General features: G+C 37.2%; 3 protein-coding genes across 11 annotated transcripts; all 3 read right to left on the bottom strand.

Moving 5' to 3' along the window:
• Window positions 1-1,222: 1,222 nt before the first annotated feature.
• LOC107861868 lies at window positions 1,223-4,946 on the bottom strand. The gene is made up of 3 exons (XM_016707246.2): window positions 3,945-4,946; window positions 1,835-1,906; window positions 1,223-1,553 (listed from the first exon to the last, which is right to left on the bottom strand). Exons 1-3 carry the CDS (start codon window positions 4,539-4,541, stop codon window positions 1,551-1,553), a joined length of 672 nt encoding a protein of 223 aa, XP_016562732.1. The 5' UTR covers window positions 4,542-4,946; the 3' UTR covers window positions 1,223-1,550.
• Window positions 4,947-5,738: 792 nt separating this feature from the next.
• On the bottom strand, window positions 5,739-13,402 carry LOC107861869 (protein ALTERED PHOSPHATE STARVATION RESPONSE 1). The gene is made up of 5 exons (XM_016707247.2): window positions 13,234-13,402; window positions 10,556-11,853; window positions 10,131-10,306; window positions 7,318-7,541; window positions 5,739-6,955 (listed from the first exon to the last, which is right to left on the bottom strand). Exons 2-5 carry the CDS (start codon window positions 11,637-11,639, stop codon window positions 6,163-6,165), a joined length of 2,277 nt encoding a protein of 758 aa, XP_016562733.1. The 5' UTR covers window positions 11,640-11,853; window positions 13,234-13,402; the 3' UTR covers window positions 5,739-6,162.
• On the bottom strand, window positions 13,342-19,797 carry LOC107861870 (methyltransferase-like protein 22). Of its 9 annotated transcripts, none has more exons than XM_016707248.2 (10): window positions 19,511-19,797; window positions 18,720-18,830; window positions 17,521-17,594; window positions 17,170-17,272; window positions 16,457-16,486; window positions 16,132-16,182; window positions 14,779-14,929; window positions 14,492-14,630; window positions 13,678-13,783; window positions 13,342-13,582 (listed from the first exon to the last, which is right to left on the bottom strand). In XM_016707248.2, the coding sequence occupies exons 1-10, from the start codon at window positions 19,689-19,691 to the stop codon at window positions 13,434-13,436; spliced, it is 1,095 nt and encodes a 364-aa protein (XP_016562734.1). In that variant the 5' UTR covers window positions 19,692-19,797; the 3' UTR covers window positions 13,342-13,433. The 9 variants fall into 9 exon arrangements, with proteins under 9 accessions (XP_016562734.1, XP_047266060.1, XP_047266061.1 ...); XM_047410104.1 differs by having other exon boundaries at window positions 14,492-14,624; window positions 19,511-19,725; XM_047410105.1 differs by having other exon boundaries at window positions 17,533-17,594; window positions 19,511-19,721.
• Between the last annotated feature and the right edge of the window lie 333 nt (window positions 19,798-20,130).

Here is a 20,130-nt window from a genome sequence, read left to right as displayed (position 1 = left end):
AGTATAATTTAAAGTGCATTTTTACTCCATATATTAAGCCTTCTGCCACTAAATATCAGCGTAACTTTCCTAAGCTGATTCGACTAGTATTGAACTTCCAAAAATTACTAAGGAGAGATTACGAAAGTGGGGAAAATTTTTTCCAAGCAAAAAGGAAAAGAGAAGATAAGTCAAGATGGTAGTTATTCCAAACCTTAATAACTTAATTTCAGTTTCTTCCAAATTTGGGGAGCTTCTAATCAAGCAAAGAATACAACAAACTTCACGAAATAAATTCCTTAATCCTTGACAACCTATGAATCAATCTAAAGCTTCTTTTTAGTTGTACGTTTCCACTTTTCTTCTCCTCCTTCCATTGTGAATTGCGATAGTGCCTATTTATTATATATTGGTGCTGGTGAATTATTCTCCATTGTTTGTAACAATAAAAGATGTGCTACCGGGAATTTCCTTGTTGGGTTGGTAACCATGACAAAAGAGAACGTCAAGGGCAATATCTTCCTGTTGTGCGGGCACAGGTAAACAGAGGCGGATTCAAGATTTAAACTTTATCGCTTCATGTCTACCATTTGGTACAATTTTAGTGGCTTTTTACGTCCTGCAGGTGAGTGCAATATCAAGGGGACGCAGAGGGGGAGCTGGAACGAGGAGGCTTCAGTGTGTGTGCTCCCCCACAACCCATCCAGGCTCATTCAGATGCAGGCACCATCATGCTGATTATAAATGGGTTGCTCGACCGAGGAACAAGCGTAGTCACTTGGCTACTTCTGTCGCCAAGGTTCCATGACAGTTCCCCTGTACAAATTGGCGATCTCAAAGATCATTTTAGTGTATTTTCACTTGGGTGTCCTATGACGTTTTTCTTTTTTTTTAAAAAAAAGAAAACTTCCGAGCTGAGGACATGCGTCACATGATTGAACATCAGAAATTGTCTTAGATTGTTGCATAAAAAATCCACTCTTTTTAACCTTGGAAGTTGTACAAGAATTTACTCACAAAGCTAGATATTGCAAGATTTTCTTTTGACATGAGGATTAGAGTTAAGTGTAGTAATAGAACTAGGAGAGATGCGTGATGAAATAATGCGGAAGTATTCAACACCACCACCCTTATACAATTGTATAAGATGTATGTCCAACAATACTTATTCAACTTGAAAAATCAATCAAAAGGATGATATATCGTGCCACGTCAATAGTGCACAAGTAAAAAATGAACCATGTGAATATGAAACAGAGATTGAAATTATCCGTACGTGATAAAACCATATATCGTTATATTACACCATGGTGTTCCTAGAACAATGGTAAATGCTAGTACAGAAGAAAGAAGTCAGGCGTGTGAACGTTGGTTCCCCACAAACACGAAAAGCCTTCATATAATTACACTAATGGGGAGTCCACAAAATATTCAAAACCGTTGAAACGTAACCAAATGCATAACATGAATAATTTGAACGACCATAGAGCATTTACAAGACGGCCTCGAGCAGAGTTGGATAGTGGCCCTCTATCCATTTCCATATTTCACAATTCACATCACGAACGGAGTCACTGTCAGCAAAGGACAACAATGTTAAATCCGAGCATTTCCAGGCAATTACGTTATACATATGATGATGAGCAACAGCTCTTGCACATTTTGGCTTCACATAACAATTTCAGGTTTTGAATCATTGACGATGCTGATTTTATGCGATGGACAAAGAGTACTTGAGCAGAAACTTCTGGGAAGTAGCTAACAATTTCACAGTAATTCTCCTATTTTTGGTTGATCCATTAAAAAAACAAACACCACTGAGACAGATATTAAGACACAGAACAAAGTATCATACCTCAGGGTAGCAGTTCTGATGAGAAATCGTTTCATTGCGTGTGTCCACAACAATTTCACACGACACTTTTCCCTGCAAAAACACAATGAAAATATATAAAGTCCTTATTCTGATTTACAGACCAGAATATTCTCAAAAAAATAAAAAAGTATCAAAACATTCACTTTCTGGCATGACCGCGTTCAACTGCCCATCAGATGAATACAGAGAGTAAGGGTGCTCCGGGAACTTGATTTCCAACCGAAAAGCAATCCCTCTCGCCAGAAAAAGATTTTTAACTAAGAGCTCGGAAAAATGTAGAGTCAACAAGTTTAGGATTAGCCGACATCTAGATAATTTTTTTTCTATTTTCCTGAACTTATTCGACTGTTAGCATCGAAAGAAAGGGAGAAGGTCCATTACTCTAGAATTCTATTAGGTATTTTTATGCTTGGACTAGATTAGTACTGTTGAGAAATGAAATGAAGGAAATTCTCCCTTGCTCACTCAAAAGAGCAGAAAAAGCCAGTCAGAAACGGAGTTTTCAAGATCATCAATTAACTGGTCATCTAGAGTCTAGACAGATTTAATCGTTTAAGATAAAAACACCCCTTACCTGCACACTAAGGAGTGCAAAACCCATCAAAGCTGAAGTTTTTTTTTTTCAAGATCATCAACTAACTTGTGATCAAGATAGGGTTCACTGTTCAAGATGAGATATCCGAAAGATAAATCGAGCCAACAGCACAACGAAGAAAGATACAGAATTACCAACATGAAACAAAGAGAGGAGAATATCAAATCCACCATTAAAATTGTTAGACTCAGATCCATAGAAGATAGAAATCTTAAGTCCATTCTCTTATACCTAATACTTCTACAGTCAAAAGCTAGTTTATTCTGCTAATAACAAGCTATTTTCTTAGTTGACATAAAGTAGACAATGGTAAAATATAGGTCCACTAGAATTTCTCTAAACAATAACAACAGTAACCATGCTAAATGAGAAATCATGAAAATGAATATGCCATACATGATACAAGGAAATAGTGCTATCATGTAATGTCAACATTAAATTACTTCTTCTGGTGCAATAAAGTTGTTTACTTCTATAATGTTATGATTATTAGAAGAAGGGTTAAAAATATGAAAGAGGAATTAGCTGAGAAACACATAATGGAAAATCATGACTTTTCTGTTGTTAAATTTTTTTAAAAATGAAGTCATATGGAATTACATTAAAAATGAAGCTCTTGAAACTTTTTTTATGTACTTAAACATGCAAAAACTTTTCTTTTTACAAAATTACACAACATCAAGGGATAAAGGTGCATTTTGGGACTAAGATAGTGTACAGAAAGAAGCGATCTTTTGGAAGGCATAATGAGCATTTATTGGACTGAAGCAAACTGAATCTTTGCCATTCTAAAGAAATATTCAAATATCCTAGACTCTCGGAAGCAAAATCATGTGTATAGTTCCCCAAGGTAAACTACTCATTATAGTTTATATTTTTTCCCTTGACCCATGCATATCAACACATAATGAACTTCCAATTCCCTTAGCCCTAATGACATTTCTCCACGCTAATACTGTTTCTAGATTCTTTGAAGCGAAGCAGTTGTATTTCTCATTTCAGATATCTCATTTAGCAAGCAAATTGTAGTTTTTTAATAACTGTTATATCAAGGGCACCTTGCGTGCTCCTCCACTAATTCCATGAACATGTTACCGCCATCACCAACATAACACAAGTATCAAACAACTCTTCCCACCAAGGAATCACCTAGTGTTTTTACTTTTTACCCATCCATTGGAGATTTGAAACTCAGATAATACAACAGCTAAACTAATCTAATCCCACAAAGTGATGGAAAAAATATACACTGCTTGTTCTACTTTACTTTTTAATTCAATTTCAAAAAGAACGTCTCTTTCCTTTTCTTGGCTAACTCTTTAATTCTAACATTGGACATGACATGTTTAAAATCACAAGATTAACACGCAACATTCAAAAGTTCTTCATACTTTCTTAAACTCCATGCCAAGTCAAAACCAGACAAACAAATTCAAACGGAGGGATTCTCAACTAAATAAATGCAATAGCATTAGAGAGTTATGAAGTCGATACCTTTATAGGAATATCAAAGAGGCCCAAGCCAAGCTCACCACCAATCTCCGTAACAGTATCAAAAGTAATAGAACCCCTGGCCAAATCCTCAATCAACGGAATCATATCAGAGAAAATGCTAACATCTTTCAGCTCAAGCGTGGCATTGACATAGGAAGAAGCCCTAGCCTTAATCCGACCATAATCAGATACAACGTACCCCAGCTGCTTACCCCTGTACCCTACCGAAACCACAACCGAACGAAAGTTGACGGAATAAAAATCTTTATTACGTATCTTAGCAGTGACGTCAAGGGTAATATCGAAGGATATTTTGGGGAATGAGTGGATTTTGAGGCGACGGAGATGGAGACGGGCGATGGAGAGTTCGGGGTCGGAAGGCCATAGAAAGAAGAGTGTGGCGGCGAGGAGGAGGAGTACGGCGGCGGGGATGAGGTATCGACGGGAAGGACGGCGGAGGAATTGACGAGGGGTACGGTAGTAATGAGGGAGGAGGATAATGTATTGAGGGGGTTGGTGGGGTGGTTGAGGTGGGTAGGAGGGGAGGGGTTCGTAGGGAGTGGGTGGTGGTGGATCGGGGAATTTAGAGGAAGTCATTGGTGGGGTGGGTGTCAAGGAGTTCGATATTTATTGCGGGGGTGTATTTCGTGAAATTAGTGGAGGTGCGCGTATAAAGTGGTGGGTGGGTTGAGGGGGTTTAAGGAGGGAAGAGGAGGAGGAGGAGGAGGAATGGAGATGGAGATATTAAGGAGGAGGAGGAGGAGGAAGAAGACGGAGGAGGAAGGTGCAGGAGGGGGGGAGCTGTCAAAAAATCGGAAGGTGTTTGCGTCGGATTAAGAGACTTGTATTCTACTCAACTCATATTTGGGTGTTGCGTCGTGGTTTGTTGTTTGATGACTTTAAGGTTTCATTATGAAATTGGAATGGGACAAGTAAGTGGTGCACACCTAAGTAAACTCTAATTTTATGTAAAATCAATTTGAAATGATCGCATTATCTTCTTTTTTTTTTCTCCTCGTTAGCTTTTGAAAAATTACTCCCTTCAGTTCATATCAAACTTAATTTGTAAAAAAGGACAGTCCGGTGCTATCGCTATGTGTAGTATTCAAGAAAGGATTCCGAGTGTATTTTATACAGCCTAATTGTTACCATAAGGGTGTATTATACGTAGCTTCTGCCAGAGGCTGTCACCGTAAGGGTATATTGTATGCCGCCTTACCTTGCATTTCTAGTCCCATGACAACAATTTTACCAATTACTTCAAGGCTCCCTTCTAAAAAGAAACTAAATCGAACTTAATTTGTAAGACAATAAAAATATCAAAATATAAATTGGACAAGACTTTTCACCTTTGATGTTTAAAAGTCGAACCAAATTCATAATATGGGTAATTAAAGACTCTTGAACTCATGTAAAGGCAAAAATGAAAGAAATTTTCAAACACTTCCTTGAAGATTGAGTAATTAAGCTACTCCTCCGGTTCATATTTACTTGTTCATTTTTCTATTTTGAGATATTCAATAATATTTGTTACGGTTGTAACACTAATGAATAATTTACATATCTCTGCTCATTTTATCCTTAGTATTAAATTAGATTCATGTTCTAATGCATTTTTCAAAGCATTAAACTTATTAATTCTATCAGTTACTGTTTTTTAATTCATGTGTCAGTAAAAAAGTGGATAAATAAAAATTCTCCTGTGTCAATAGAAACGTGGATAAGTAAAAAAAATAAAACATTGACAAGTGGGCTCATGAACTAGAGGGAGTAATTTTTTGCTACTTTCCAAACAAGATAATAACAGTGCCTTTGAAGCGAATAATCCATTGATTAAATCAGCCTGCAACCTAAATTAGAAATCTATGTAACGATACATTAGCTATTCAAAATCTTAAAGCATTTATTTTGGACCTCTAATTTCTATGACTTTGCACATCCTTGAGATGACCAATAACAAGTACTCATCATTTATAGACGAGAAACTGTGTGGGTGAAGTTTCTCCGTTGCTCTTTCAAGTTCACGTCAGACTTGAATTGGCACAGCAGTGTCTACGGAAGGACACAATTCTGAACTTGCTGGCTTCTTGACAAATTCTTCTTTGATCCATATACAAGAAAAGTACAAGTAATGAAATAAATTACACCTTCCCCCAGCTGTTCCACAAAGGGTAATGCAAAAGGATACATGGCTACAACTTGTATACAGTATCATCAATCATGCATTGCCATTTCTATTACGATTCTTTGCGATAGATCTCAAGTCCCTGTACATATCCGCACATGCAAGAGAAAATTCTGACATTGCCCCGAAAAGCTCGGGCAAGCGGCTTCTCAGACTTGTCAAAGACTTATCTCTCACCTGAAGACATTGCCTCTGGTATGAGTCCTCCTCGTCCTCCAGCCTCTTCCGCAGCGCCTCCAACTGTAGCTGCCGATCAACCACAAGATTATCTTCCTGCGCCGATTCTGGATCCATATCATCTGAGGTAGTTCTACGCTGCATGTGCTTGTGATACCAATCCTCGTATTGCCTAGTCTTCTTGTTAAGCTCTCTCCGAGTATCCTCACACCGATCCTTCAGCTTCATCTCCTCCTTTTGGTATTCAAAGATCGTATTTATGACAGCTGAAAAGTTATAAATAGCAGTTCTAGCCAACTCATCAGGCAGCTTCTCGAGATGATCATACCAGGCATGTATAAGTGACAAAATTGGAGGATTTTGGGGTCGTTGTGGCGACGAAACCTTTTCTTTCAGATTTGTGTCAATAGGGATGAGATTTAGCTTTAACCAATTGTTAAGAGCTTTAATATAGTGTTTTTGGTAGACAACCAATTTGTCAAACTGTGAATGCCACTCTTGGACTACAACATACAACTGCAAAGTTCGTTCATGATGGTGCTCAGTTGTTTCTTTAGGGGACTGAGATATATCCAAAGACCTCAGCGCTTGCACAATCTTAGCTTGACTTACATGATATCCTTTCATGGTCTCCCACATTATAGCCATTCTGCAATTGATAACAAAAAATTTCAGGACAAAACCTAGGGATTAATATCTATGAGTTGGCAATTTTGAGTGGCCAAGGTAGAGAAATGAACAAACATTTAAAAAGAACAGCTGCAACAACCGTCTCACTTTTATCGGCACAAATTACAAATGTTTGGGGACATACCGACATGGGAAGGGATATAGACCTTGACTCAGAGAACTAGCCAGTCAGGCCTAATCAACTCAGACAAAAGAGCCTTTTTAAAAAAATTAGAGAAAGATCAATGGAAGAAATATTTGGTTTAGGAAACAGCTGTCAATTTCCATCTAGAAAACAGATTGCAATATGGCTACGCCTATGCACACATCTAAAAGACTTACCCATCAACCAGAGCAACCAATTTTGGATAAAGTTGTTCATCGCGTAACCGATTTATCTCTGAAACAGTAGAATCCATCGACTGCATGTCGACAATGTATCTTGTGTGTAGATGACTTACTGTAGCTTTCACTCTCTCCAACGCGTCTGTATTTGTACCACGTTTCTTGAGCTTATTCAATGAAGCAACCTTTCTCTGATATTCAAGTTTCATTTGTTCTCCTGCCTGTGGAGGGAGCATCAGAAATCCATGAGAAACATGCATATCAGATAGCAGAGTTCAAACCCAAAGAGCATTATATAATTTCCTTTGACAACTTCATAATATAATTTTATATGCCATAAGTAAACTTGAATTCACTAAACTTTCGAAAAGCCAAATTACTAATAATAAGGGACAGACTCCTGGCATGAAACTTGGCATACTTATTCACTTAAGATTTTAAAACGCCTTTAATGCACCAAAAGAAGAGTTCCAAACCAGAAATGAGATCATGACAAATAAGGGAATACATCCTTGATGACCGAGTTGCTAACATAAGCACACAAACCGCACCAAAGAACATTATCCTAATCCGAAGGGGCTTCTACTAAGGTACTGGTCAGAAACCAAATATGATTCAGATTCTAGAATTCGGAATTGATTGTTGATAAAGATAATTTGTTGAGAAGAGACTATTTCAGAAGACGACAATCTGTTGAGAAGACTGAGTTAAAGGAGAAGACGAATGGGCTTTACAATCTTTGACAATCATTCAGGGTCTATCGTACTCATTCAATATCTAAGAGTAAAGGGCCAAGTTTGCGAAAACTCCAAAAAGATTAGTGCCTGATTCAAAACTTGTTCTCGGGAAAATAGCATCTTACAAAGAAATTTTCAACAGTGAAACCATGACAACTGTTGGGAGTTTCTTCCTTCATTTCCTACATCTCCACATTACCACACCAGAAACTCAAGAGTGTTTACCACAATTCCATCTCAGAAACTCAAGAGGCATTGAATATCTTACTCTTCCCCAATTCTCCCTAGGGAGAAGATTTTTTAGAAATGCAATGGTCAAGGCTCAACGTCTTTCCATTTTACAACAACAACAACAACAACAAACCCAGTATATTCCCACATCGTGGGGTTTGGGAAGGGTAGAATGTACGCAGTCCATACCACTACCTCTAAAGAAGTAGAGAGGCTGTTTCTGAAACGTCTTTCCATTTTGCCGAGAAAAATTTAAAAGAAAGTGCAATAATAGTGAAACATCACCTTTTGCTGGATTTGTTGGATTACTTGGTAAGACAGATGCAAACATAGAAAATTTCTGCTGGAGAGCGAGCGAGCGAGAGAGAGAGCATATTATCCTACACCTTATTGCTGTACTAGAAGCAATGAGCAATAGATTATTGTTTCACTTGTTCACTGCATATGCTAAATAATTATAGATTTGAACTTATCCGGAAAGAGAAGGGTAACAAATAGAAGTCTTTGTTAACTCTACTTGCCGGGAAGGGTAACAAAAGAAGCCTTTGTTAACTCTAGTGGTTGCTATTCCAGCCCATAATTTTGTAACCTCCCAACCATCCAAACTAGGGCCGGTTGTGCGAGACATTATGGAGTAGATGGATCAAAGTGAGTGAACTCAAAATGAACATCAAACTATTGGGTTTTAATGGCTTAACCAATAAACAAAGAATTAAAAATCACATCCAGCCCTATGGGTTAACCAACCACCCAGAGTCAGTATTCTCTCCTTCAGTTTCTCCCATCATTCTTCAGAGCACAGCCAATGCTTTTTCATCCAGTATGTTATGTAATCTGCTTCTGTGCTTTACTATGTGTTTGTGTGGTATCTCGTGCCTTGAGCCGGGGGTCTTTCGGAAACAGCCTTTCTACTTCATCAGAGGTAGAGGTATGGACTGCGTACATCTTACCCCCCCAGACCCCACTAGGTGGGAATACACTGGGTTTGTTGTTGTTGTATCTCTCTTCTCAAACTCCTCTGATGGTTCCATCATCTTCTTGATGAAAACCTGGTCCTTTTTCTTTGAAAAGTTTGGTAGCAGAACTCAACCCTTCTTCTTCAACAATTGACTTGCACAGCCAATTAAGTTTTGACTGGTCAAAGGAGTAGCACACTTGAGATTAGTGTCTAGATATATCTAAAGTAGGATACCCTGCAGTTGGAATTCAATCTTCTTTTTTTTTTTGATAATCGTGGTGTTCGGGCCAGCTTGCGCGCACCTTGACTAATTCCACGGGAAACCTGCCACCTCCCACTAGCACCTGTTTGTCAAGGCTAGAACAGATGGGAAGAAATCACCTAGTATTTGTCTCTGTAGGAAATTGAACCTAAGACCCTCATGGTGCTCAATCCAACTTCATTGAACCACTAGGCCACACCCTTGGGTGCATTAGATCAGTGTTGTATTAGAAGCACGGATTTCTTCATGAAGATTCAGGTTACTTATATCAAAATAACTCTAGTCTGAACTGTAAGTTAAGCTTTGATTATCTTAAGATCAAATAATCTTTAAATTCCAACTAAAAAGAAGGAATCTAAAACCAAAAATCCGTAATAGCAAAAGAAGACAAATAAACTACAAGCTTGCTGCAACAGAAGTGGAAAAGTCAGCCTTCCAACTAATTTGGAAACAACATTCAGCAAAAGGAGGTTTACATGGCTAAATAGAATATCAAAATTGAAATGCAAAACACTTGTAGGGGAAAATGCTGACGAATGAGAACTGCAGCTAACAGATATTACAAATATAATGCAACAGAAAAGATAAGAGAACTACAAGAACTCATTGTAAATAAACACACCTTCACTTCATCATACAGTTTTTTCTCCCATGCAAGCATTTTGTCTAACACTGTTGCATGAGTTTCATGTTCTTCTGAATCAAAGTCATCCAATCCATCATCGGCATTTTGCAAACCTCTAAAGGACCTATTCCATGTTATGACGCGCATGACCCTTGCAGAATGATCAATGTGTCCTAAGAAGCAAACACCACAGAGATTCAAACAACATAACCAGTTGAGTGTTGACAACCATTGCAACATTGACCAGAAAGTAAAACCACAAAGTTTGCGTTTAAAATCACATTAAAATATAGCCCATCAATTAGCCATAATTTGATCAAGGCTTGCAACTTAAGGAACATTTGAATAACAATGATAATAATCCTGCATAAAAAGAAACCACTAATTAAACTGAACATTTCTATGAGATATCCTGAATGTACCTCTATTATCAGCAAAATTTGAGTGATAATGCAATCGATTCGCTTCAAGCATCTTAGATACCTCGTGAGCACTTTCGGATGCCTTAAGGAAACAATCATCCAGCTCAGATAATATCTGAAGAAGGTTAAATTGACCAGCTTTCTTTTTACTCTCTCCCGGAACAACATTTTTTGCTCTTTTCATAACCTTGGTAGCAGCCTGAGGCGGAGGAGGTGGCTGTGACGGAGGCTTCTCTACCGTTTCCAGCACCTCCGCCTCCTTTGGCATCTCATTTTTCCTCACTCTTTCAGTTTCATCTGCGCGGGCATCGTTCTCGGCTCTCTTTGCCCTTTCCTCCATCATCTTCCTCTCAAGTTCCTCTCTTTCGATCCTACTCTCATCCACCTCAGCTAACGTTGGCCCTGGTACATTTTCCATTGAAGGAAAGAAAAAATCCCATGACGACATCCCTTTACTATCTGGTGGTGGTGGAGGTGGCGGCGTTCGATTATTCTGCGGCGGCGGCCGAGGTGGTGGAGAAGGAGGCGTAGACAATTCTTCATTCTCAATTCCCTGTCGATTCGATACCCCACCTCTACCCCCCATTCCACCACCACCACCTCCTCCGCCACTACTCTTACTACTCCGATGCCTTAACCCATGCATACTTTCACTCTCCATCTCCTCTTCATTCTCCTCCTCTATAATCATCTCGGATCGTTTAGGGTCGGGTGTGGGTATAGCAATTTCAGGCATAGTAGCAGCACGCTGTAAAGGAGAAGGCGAGAAAGACGGATTCGGAAACGGCGGCAACGGAGGTGGAGGAGGCATATCTAAAGGAGCAGAAGATAACGGCGGAGTAACACCGGATAGCGGCGAATTAACGCCGGCGGCGGCGGCGGCGGCGGCAGTAGACGAAAATTGAACCTCGCCGTGAGCGTAATCGCTAAGCGCAGCACCAGTATTCTTAAGAGACATAGTATAAGCAGAGTGAGCTGCAGCAAAGGCGTTACGAGCAGATACAGCTTCTTTCATGAAGTGTTTTCGCTCTTTGCATCGAGTTACAGTTTCTTCATTTTCGATCTTCGATTGTGTACACCCCATTATTCGCTAACAATATCAACACTACATAAATATGCAAAAGTTTATCGGCGAGATTTTAGTAAGAAGTTTATAGTTGTTGTGGGGAGAATTTAGATCGGATCAACTATGAACAATTGTGTGGAATTTTGGGAGAAAAAGAGTTGGCAGGCATGGAAATTATGTAGAGAGTCGGAGAGAGAATACTCTTTTGCTTTTTGTTTCTAAAGAAAACAACCTACAAAAGAAAATATCAAAATGTCACAATATTTATCATCTTCATCACCAATAAATATCAAGTAACTGACTTTTTTTTCCATTGGATATCAAGCAACTGTTAATGGTTATATGGAGTATCATTTAAGTATGATATTATATTATAATACATGTATTTTGAAGAGATGATGTCCTTCTCATCATCTATCATAAAGAAATTCATGATTATCATAAATTACGTGTAAATATCAAATGAAAAAAAAGAAGAGAAAAAGATAAAGATGCAATTACGTCTATTTGGTGTTAGATAAAATGACTCTTTTCATGTCACATGAGCGTGAATTTAACCATAAGATATAGTACTAAATTTTAAAATAAATATCATATTTAAACGAATTACACAAACAAATATAGTCACTCCTAACAAAACTGTTAACGGCACCGTTACTTAACCCTCAGAAACGACTTTTCATGTTGACGTATCGGTAATTTGTAGGGTAATAAAATTGTTTTCTTGTCAGGAAAACCTTTTTTCCCCACTAAATATTCTTTTAATTAAAAGAAAGAAGGTTACGGAAAAGATTACAAAATCAGATTTCTGTTAATAACTGTTCAAGTACCCTTCCATGTTTTCGGCTCATCTTTTACATAAAATAATTTGTTTTTGTTTTGTTTAAGCGTTACGTAAGGAAAACGCGAACCTAGAACTCACTATAAAAGGCAGTGAAGTTTCATGAATTTTTAGCTCGAGTTGTTAAAGTTGTTCAACAAATATAGGATCAACGCTTTATCATAAACATGTATTAAAGTACATGTTTTCTTCTTTCACCTCCCCTTTCCCTTTAATTAATTCTTTTGTGTTGGAGGGGTTGAGCAGAAGCTTTCGATACAAGTTTACCTAGGAATGGATAATACTGCACTTATTTAAAGAAGAAACTCTCCAGTATCGTATCCAGTTGTTCTGTTTATTATAATAACTGATGCAATAATCAAGGTGTATGCAAATTGACCAGAATCACTCCATTTGAAGAAAAAGGAGAAAACTTCCTTTAGCTAGTGCATAACGACAGCAACAAAAAGAAAAGGAGAGGACTGGAAGACTTTTTGCTAGCTTTTACACAGCTAAAGTATAAAGTTGGTTCTCAATTAGAAACAGCACCATTCAAAGATTCTAATATTGCATGTGACTCATCTTTGGACATCTAAATCTAATCTATAATAAAATCCTTTGGAAAAGTCAAAAAACATGTAACAACAACATACCCGGTGTATTCCCACAAAGAGGCGTCTGGGGGAGGGTAAAGTGTATATAGTCCATATCATTACCTTGGATGAAGTAGAGAGGTTGTTTCCAATAGACCCCAACTTCAGAAATCAGATATATTTATTAATTAATTTATACCTGCAAATTGCTTGCTAGCTGCTTTTTCCCTTTTCGCCACATGAACAAGCCACTTGCAGGTCTACGAATCTGCTTTACAAAAATCTCCATATGAACTCAGAAGGCATATTTGGTATGACTTTTACTCTTAATGACGAACCGTAAGTCACTGAAGATGAATGTTATGAACAAGAGACGTTTACAAAATTCAGAAGAGTGCTCTATGATTTTAACTTAATTTTCCAAAGTTCGACGTCATTCCCTCTATTGTAATCCCTCACATAACATGGTATGCATCTCAAATCGATCTGCTCTCCAACAAAGAAGGGCTCGGATGCACTATCAAGCAGGTTACATCTTGCATCATCTGCTGCATAGTAACGTATCATAAAACATAGAGTGGTGACGGATTGCCAATAATAAGTGAAAAGAACTGTTCGTCTATTTGCAGCTTTGAGTGCTGACCTTTTTCAGTGATCAGGTAACTACGGAAGTGGGAATATCCATTTGCAACAACATCAAGATCATCAAGCGTGAAGTTGTAACGCTTTTCCATAGCCAAGTACAGCACCTGAAGTAAAGGCAAACACAACAATCATTCAACCACTAATGCTTTTATGATCTTCCACTCTTTAAAAGTTAAAGGTGCCAACAACATGATGTTTAAAGGTTTTTGGAGACCCAATATGAAAGCCAAAAATACAGTAATATTTTAAGCAAGTGACTTGCTGGAAATAACAACAAAGAACAGAACATAAAATGCAGAATATAAATGGAAAATGGCAAGACACAAGATTTAGTTTGCCTCAGTTGCAGTAAGGATACTGTACTCTTGTTTGCACTCCAGTATTCAACGTCATCCAATGTTTTAAAATTCATGGAACATCAGAAAAATATGAACTGGGCTCAAAGATTGCCCTTCTCTCTTTAATCTCACATAATGACCTGATAGCCTAATCTAGCTATCATGCTATCAAGCTTACTCATGAATCTCAGTTCAATCCTCATGGAAGGTTTTCATTATCTTTTTAAGCAACGAATTGAACTTTCATTATCAATGCGCTTTTCTATTCATTTAATTCCAATTTTCTGCCAAAGATCTGTGTAATCTTGGTTATAATCTAAGAGCGCGAAATGAAGTAGAGAACAAATCATAATATTTGGTGGTGCTTGTGGGTTGTAATACAATGTACGATGAATTACTTGAGGTAAGTGAAAGTTGAATCTGACACCACCGTTACCCAAAAAGAAGTGCAGAGTACTGCTTCATTCACGGTACCTTCTCCGGGTTGTCTGACATTAATTTCTTCAAGATGCTGAAGAATGCATCAGTCAGATCATCACTATAAATGACATCAGCAGCTAGAAGCAAAGAAGCTTTCTTGAGTTCTTCAGTTTCTGATTGGGTCCAGCTGTACCTGGACAAATATGGCTGACCTGCTTTAGTGCTTATATTCAAATATTTATCATTGCTAGAACCACCCAAAAAAGTTAGCAAAAAGTGGCTAGAGAACTTTCTTGAGATGCAATTCCAGCTGTCTCTTATAGTACAAACCAATCAATTACCTTCCTTTAGATGGTGAAGTATCCGTTTCTTGGGGAGGCCATGAATCTTTCCAATCAAGTTCACGTACATGAACAGAAGCCTTCCCATGGAATATTTCAGCATTAAGATCAACATTTTTATCACAGTTTTCAAGTACTTCGTCGCCATGGTCTGACACATACAACTTGGGGCTTAAGCAGAAAATGGGAAAAAGCATGCCAATCTTGTGCTCTAACTTAAGGATAGACAGTTCATATCAACAGCCACGGAAAAACAAACATAAAACTGATGGTGACCGGTTTAAACTCCAAAATATGTTAAATGAAGCACTGATAACATTAAGCAGATGACCTAGCGTAAAGGACCTACACTAACCAAATAACATTTCTAGGCATGGAGCGCCCGTCATCAACACATATTTCAAGGGAAATGCCAATTGCTGGAGAACAAGTACAGTCTCACAAAACTACCAACTGAAAATGATGTCATAATCAGCCATTGGAAGCAGTATTAAGATCCACTCTCAAAGTTTTTCAAGTTCTTCATCACCACAATCGGCAACATACAAGTTAGGCTTAAGTAAATGACGTGACAAAAGCAAGTCAAGTTTTGTTTTTTTAACTTAATAATAGATAATTAGACATAAACACAGCCACACAGAGACAAGAATGTGAAAACCACAAAATTGATGGTGACTACTGCAAACTTTCAAATAAGTGAAATGAAGCATTGGTAATACTAAGCAGAGGATTTAGCCATACCGGAAGTTCACTAACCAAAACATATTTGCGAAAGTGGAACCTCCGACACATATGAGGGAAATGCCAGCTGAGAGACTAAGTGCAGTCTTATTAACTATTTGTTGCAAAAGTGGAATAGCAGAGGGCCTCTTCCACTGAGAACAATTATTTTCTTTCATCTTGTGCTAAAATCATAAATGAGAGGCAATTATCTAAAGTTTTCTTTGACCTTCCTCAGGTTCTTTTCACAAGAAATCCATGAAATGTTCTCCCAGGTTACTAACTGTGGTTTCTCACAACCAGCAGCGGAATAGCTTTCTTTCATTTATTTTCCATGGTGATACCAGGGAATATTTCTCTCATGATAATAAGTAAAATCTAAAGTCACCCAAAGAAGGTAGGAGTAGGACTTTAAATAGGTTACAAACGTCCAAGAAATTATACATGAGAATCCAAGTAATGTACTTGAAAAAGACATAAATTAAAAAGCTTCCGAAGCGATTGAAAAAGATGTAAGAAGACAAAAAAATGAATCCACCAAAGCAACTGGGAAAAACCATTATGTCATGCATGAGAGATCAGAGCACATTGAAGAGGTGAAAGTTAGAACTTATGCATTTCAATCTTGTATACCTGTTATGAAGACAGTTTTAGCAGCACGGGCAAGCAAAATACCAACTAAACCTGACAAAAATATTAAAAGAATATCTTGTCATACAGCAGATACTAATGCTGGAATAAATCTACATACTTGAGATCAGTCTGCAAATTATTCAGTTATAAGCAAAAGAAGACCTTAAGACTACAATTTTAGTTATTCAGTGGTACTTATGGCAGCAGGGCAGGTATCACCAAATACCAGTGACAATAAAACCAAAAAGACACCAAACTGATACCAACATTTACAGACCCAATAGGTACTGCTTATAATCTTGATACGGTTTGCAATAAGAGCTACCTGATATGCTCTGAGATTTAACACCAGACCCTGCAGCCGAACGCACATAAGAGGTATTTCTTGCATGCGAGCTTGTTTTTGCTCAATATCAATAAAATTATTACCTTATTAAAAAAATGATAAGGTGTCAGTTGATTAAAATCATAAACAAGGTTAAGAAATGAAATAGGTCCACCGGAAACAGAATGGATAGTCAGATACAGATTGCCCACCTCAAATAACTGGGGATTGAAGCATAGTAGTAGTTGTTATTGTTGTAAAGTTTAGAAAATCAGTGCCCCCAAAACCAAATCCAAAGGCTTTAGTTACGCCAAGTATAGTACACACATGCCACATGTTCGAAACCAGGTTGTTGCATCAAGCCAGGTATTAGAGAGGAGAAGGGTAGAAGGCTGGGACGATTATCCTCCGGTTTCAAATTGAAAACATAATTCTTGGTCATCAAATTTATTTAAAAAGAAGGTTTATATAAAAATATGACCAGAAAATTTAATTTTCTTTTTTTTTCCTCCTAAAATTTTTGAAAAGCAATATTGATAATACAATTTTGTCTTTCTATTTTAAGTCACTTATTATTGTTTTAAGTAACTTTTTATCAGGCAAATACCCAATCTCAGCATCACTACCCTACGGATGGGGAAGTTTGCAATGAGTAGAGGTAACAACGCTGAACTATAAGCAAAACAGAACAAATTAAAGGTGATGAAACTTACCTGTACCAGCCCCAAGCTCCAATGCAACAACTTTATCAAAATCAGATGACATAGACATCACATGCAACACAAAATCAGCCAGTACTAGTTCTGCTCTCCAAACCTGGTTAGGAAAAAAAACAGCTACATGAATAGTATATAATGCACTAAAAACTTCAGATAGCTAAATGAGAACGAACAATAGTCACTACTGGGATTGAGAAAACATATTTACACTAAATGGAAAATACAATATGTGCGCACACAGTTTTCATTATTGTACTCCCTTGTACAAATTGAGGAGATATATGGATAAAGATGAGGACAAGACAAGACATAAGGACCAATGAATTCTGTAATATTTTGGATTACCTGCAGACCAACCTTAGGAATCGATGAAGTGATATTATGCTGGATGGTCAAGACAAGATGATGGCTAGGTGATTCTGCAAGTAAAAGGAAAATGGCATATTATGTCTGCAGCTATTTGATATGAAATGGTAGGTGGAGGGTGTGATGAGAACCTTGGGTGCAAAACCAGTGACTCCACCTTATTCTTTAAGCCAAGTAGATGCAAATCATTCTTAAAAGCATTCACCTGAAGTTATTTTAGGAAACCCAACCAATATCCCCTTTTTATTATAAAACCACTAATAGAAATGCAATTCTCACCTAGGTTATCTTTGTGCTTTCTCTTAACTTTTTCACCTGAATTAGCTGAAGTAGGTTGAATACTTTAGGAGATCAAGCGAAGAAAGCATGTGTTGTTGGAATTAGTTAGCTTATTATATTAAAGTAATCACCAAATACATGAAAGCAGTGTAATGACACACCCAATTAAATTGTAAAAGTAACATTATTACACATCAAACCTTATCCAGATTGTACATTTTGAGATTGAGAAAAGAGGCCATTCTTTTCAATACGGACTAAATTAAAGTGCAGTTAAAACAAATGTGATGGAGGGAATACTTTTTCATGATAGTGTTGTTCACTTTGCCTATAAAGAGGGTAAAACAAAGAACTTATGGCTGTTCACTTGAGATGAACTTCAGATGCTTCTGTTATGCTCAACATAGATCCAGTGTTCATGAACTCAATGATTTTCAAACCGATCACAGAAATCAAAGCGAGAAATCATTTCCTAGCAGGCTGAATCAGCTTAAGTTCACATTAAATAAAAATTTTCATGTTTTTGTACAGTTCCACTGTAATACCCTTCACCATTTTAATTATTAACCATTTTTTTTCAATAACCATGATGTTTGAGCCAGCTTGCGCACACCTTGACTAATTCCACGGGATACATTACAAAGGCAGATGAAAGAGATGCACCGAGATGAAAGCTCATAAACGAGCATTGATTAATATTGAAAAAAACTAATTAATAGATGAGGTTCTTCCTAAAACATTAAGATGAAATAAATCAATGACTTAAAAAGTACAAAACCAAATGAAGGTGCTGAAAAAGATGCGCGCATTATGCCACTTGCAATATATAGCGGACAAAAATTACACCAGCAAAAGAGAGTTCTTGATTAAACCATCCTTTTGGGGTGCAAATGACTTACTTTTGCGTCGTGTTAGAATAGGATCACCATCTTCATCCAAGTCAAATGAGGTAGATGCAGAAATTGAAATATCCCCAACTGCATCCGCATTTCCTCTCAAAGTGGAATTTTCTACAAAGTTGGAAAAGATACAATTAATTAAGTTCTCGTACAATCAAAATCCTTATTACACACAGAGTATTCAGAGTATGTACATACATTCTAACAGCAAATTAGTAGTGCTTCCGGCTTTCCAATTCCTACAAGAGGCCAGCATACGAGTTACTTTCTTCTCCTATTACTAATTGGTCAGATCAGATAATCCACACAGTTCTGTAGTTACTCCAATTAGCAAAGTACATATGACATCTTTAATGCTCTTACAATTATCAGATATTATAAAAAAATCACAAGTCAAATTTAGTTTTATTTTTAATAACCGTAGTGTCTAGGCCACGCTTGCAGGTACCTCGAACTAATCCCACCAGCAACAGATACCAGGTAGTAACTCTGTCCAACAAGGTTATAGCTCGGATGAAAAGAAATCCGCTAGCTTTTGTCTGATTTGAAACTAAAACCTCATGGCGCTCAATCCACATCATTGAGAATAAGGTCACGAAAAGAATTTCAAATTCTCCATGAAATTTAGAACATTTGGTACTTAACTTGATAATCTAACACATATCCTGAGATTACTGTTGAGTGTTCAGTGAGTATATGTTTGATTTGAGGAATTATGATGAGTAAAATAATAGAGTAGCAGCCATTTTTCAGCTACGAATTGAAGAAGAGAAATAGGAAATTGGAATTACCGTGAGGAAGTGGTAAGGAGATGGTAAAATGGGAGAGATGGGGACCCGAATGGTTAGGAGGGCAGCCGAGGTGAACTTCGCTCATCACTTGCTCCGACGACGACAATGGCTGTCGAACATCCTCTTCGACTTTGCGCTCCATACAATCAATCAAAATTGTTGCACCAACTGTTTTTGACATCTTTCAATAATAAAGTAAAGTTGTATGTATTTTCAGGCATTTAAATGGATGGGAAACAGTATTTTAATTTTATCGGTAAAACGCTAAAATGCCCTTCGACTATGTTGAATGATGTAAAAATATCTTTCGTCTACTTATTACATCTAAAATATCCTTTTCATGTGCTTATTAAATCTAAAATGTCCTTCTCACCTATCAATTGGGTCTAAAATATCTTTCCCATTTACCTATTGAGTTTGTTTTGCCCTTTTACTTAGATAAATTATATGAAAAAACTATTTATAAAACTTAATTACATAATATTACTTTTTCGATATTAAAAAAAAAAAATCTCCATATATAGCCATTTTAAGAAATAAAAAAAAAGATAATTATAATTTTTAATTTAATACAATAACTAATTTTTTATGGATAAATATTTATGGAATAAAAATTATTT

The sequence above is a fragment of the Capsicum annuum genome, chromosome 3, assembly GCF_002878395.1.
Source record: "Capsicum annuum cultivar UCD-10X-F1 chromosome 3, UCD10Xv1.1, whole genome shotgun sequence".
In the NCBI taxonomy this organism is placed as follows: Eukaryota; Viridiplantae; Streptophyta; class Magnoliopsida; order Solanales; family Solanaceae; genus Capsicum; species Capsicum annuum.
The sequence above is the reverse complement of the archived record's forward strand: the minus strand, read 5'-3'. Positions and strand labels throughout refer to the sequence as shown.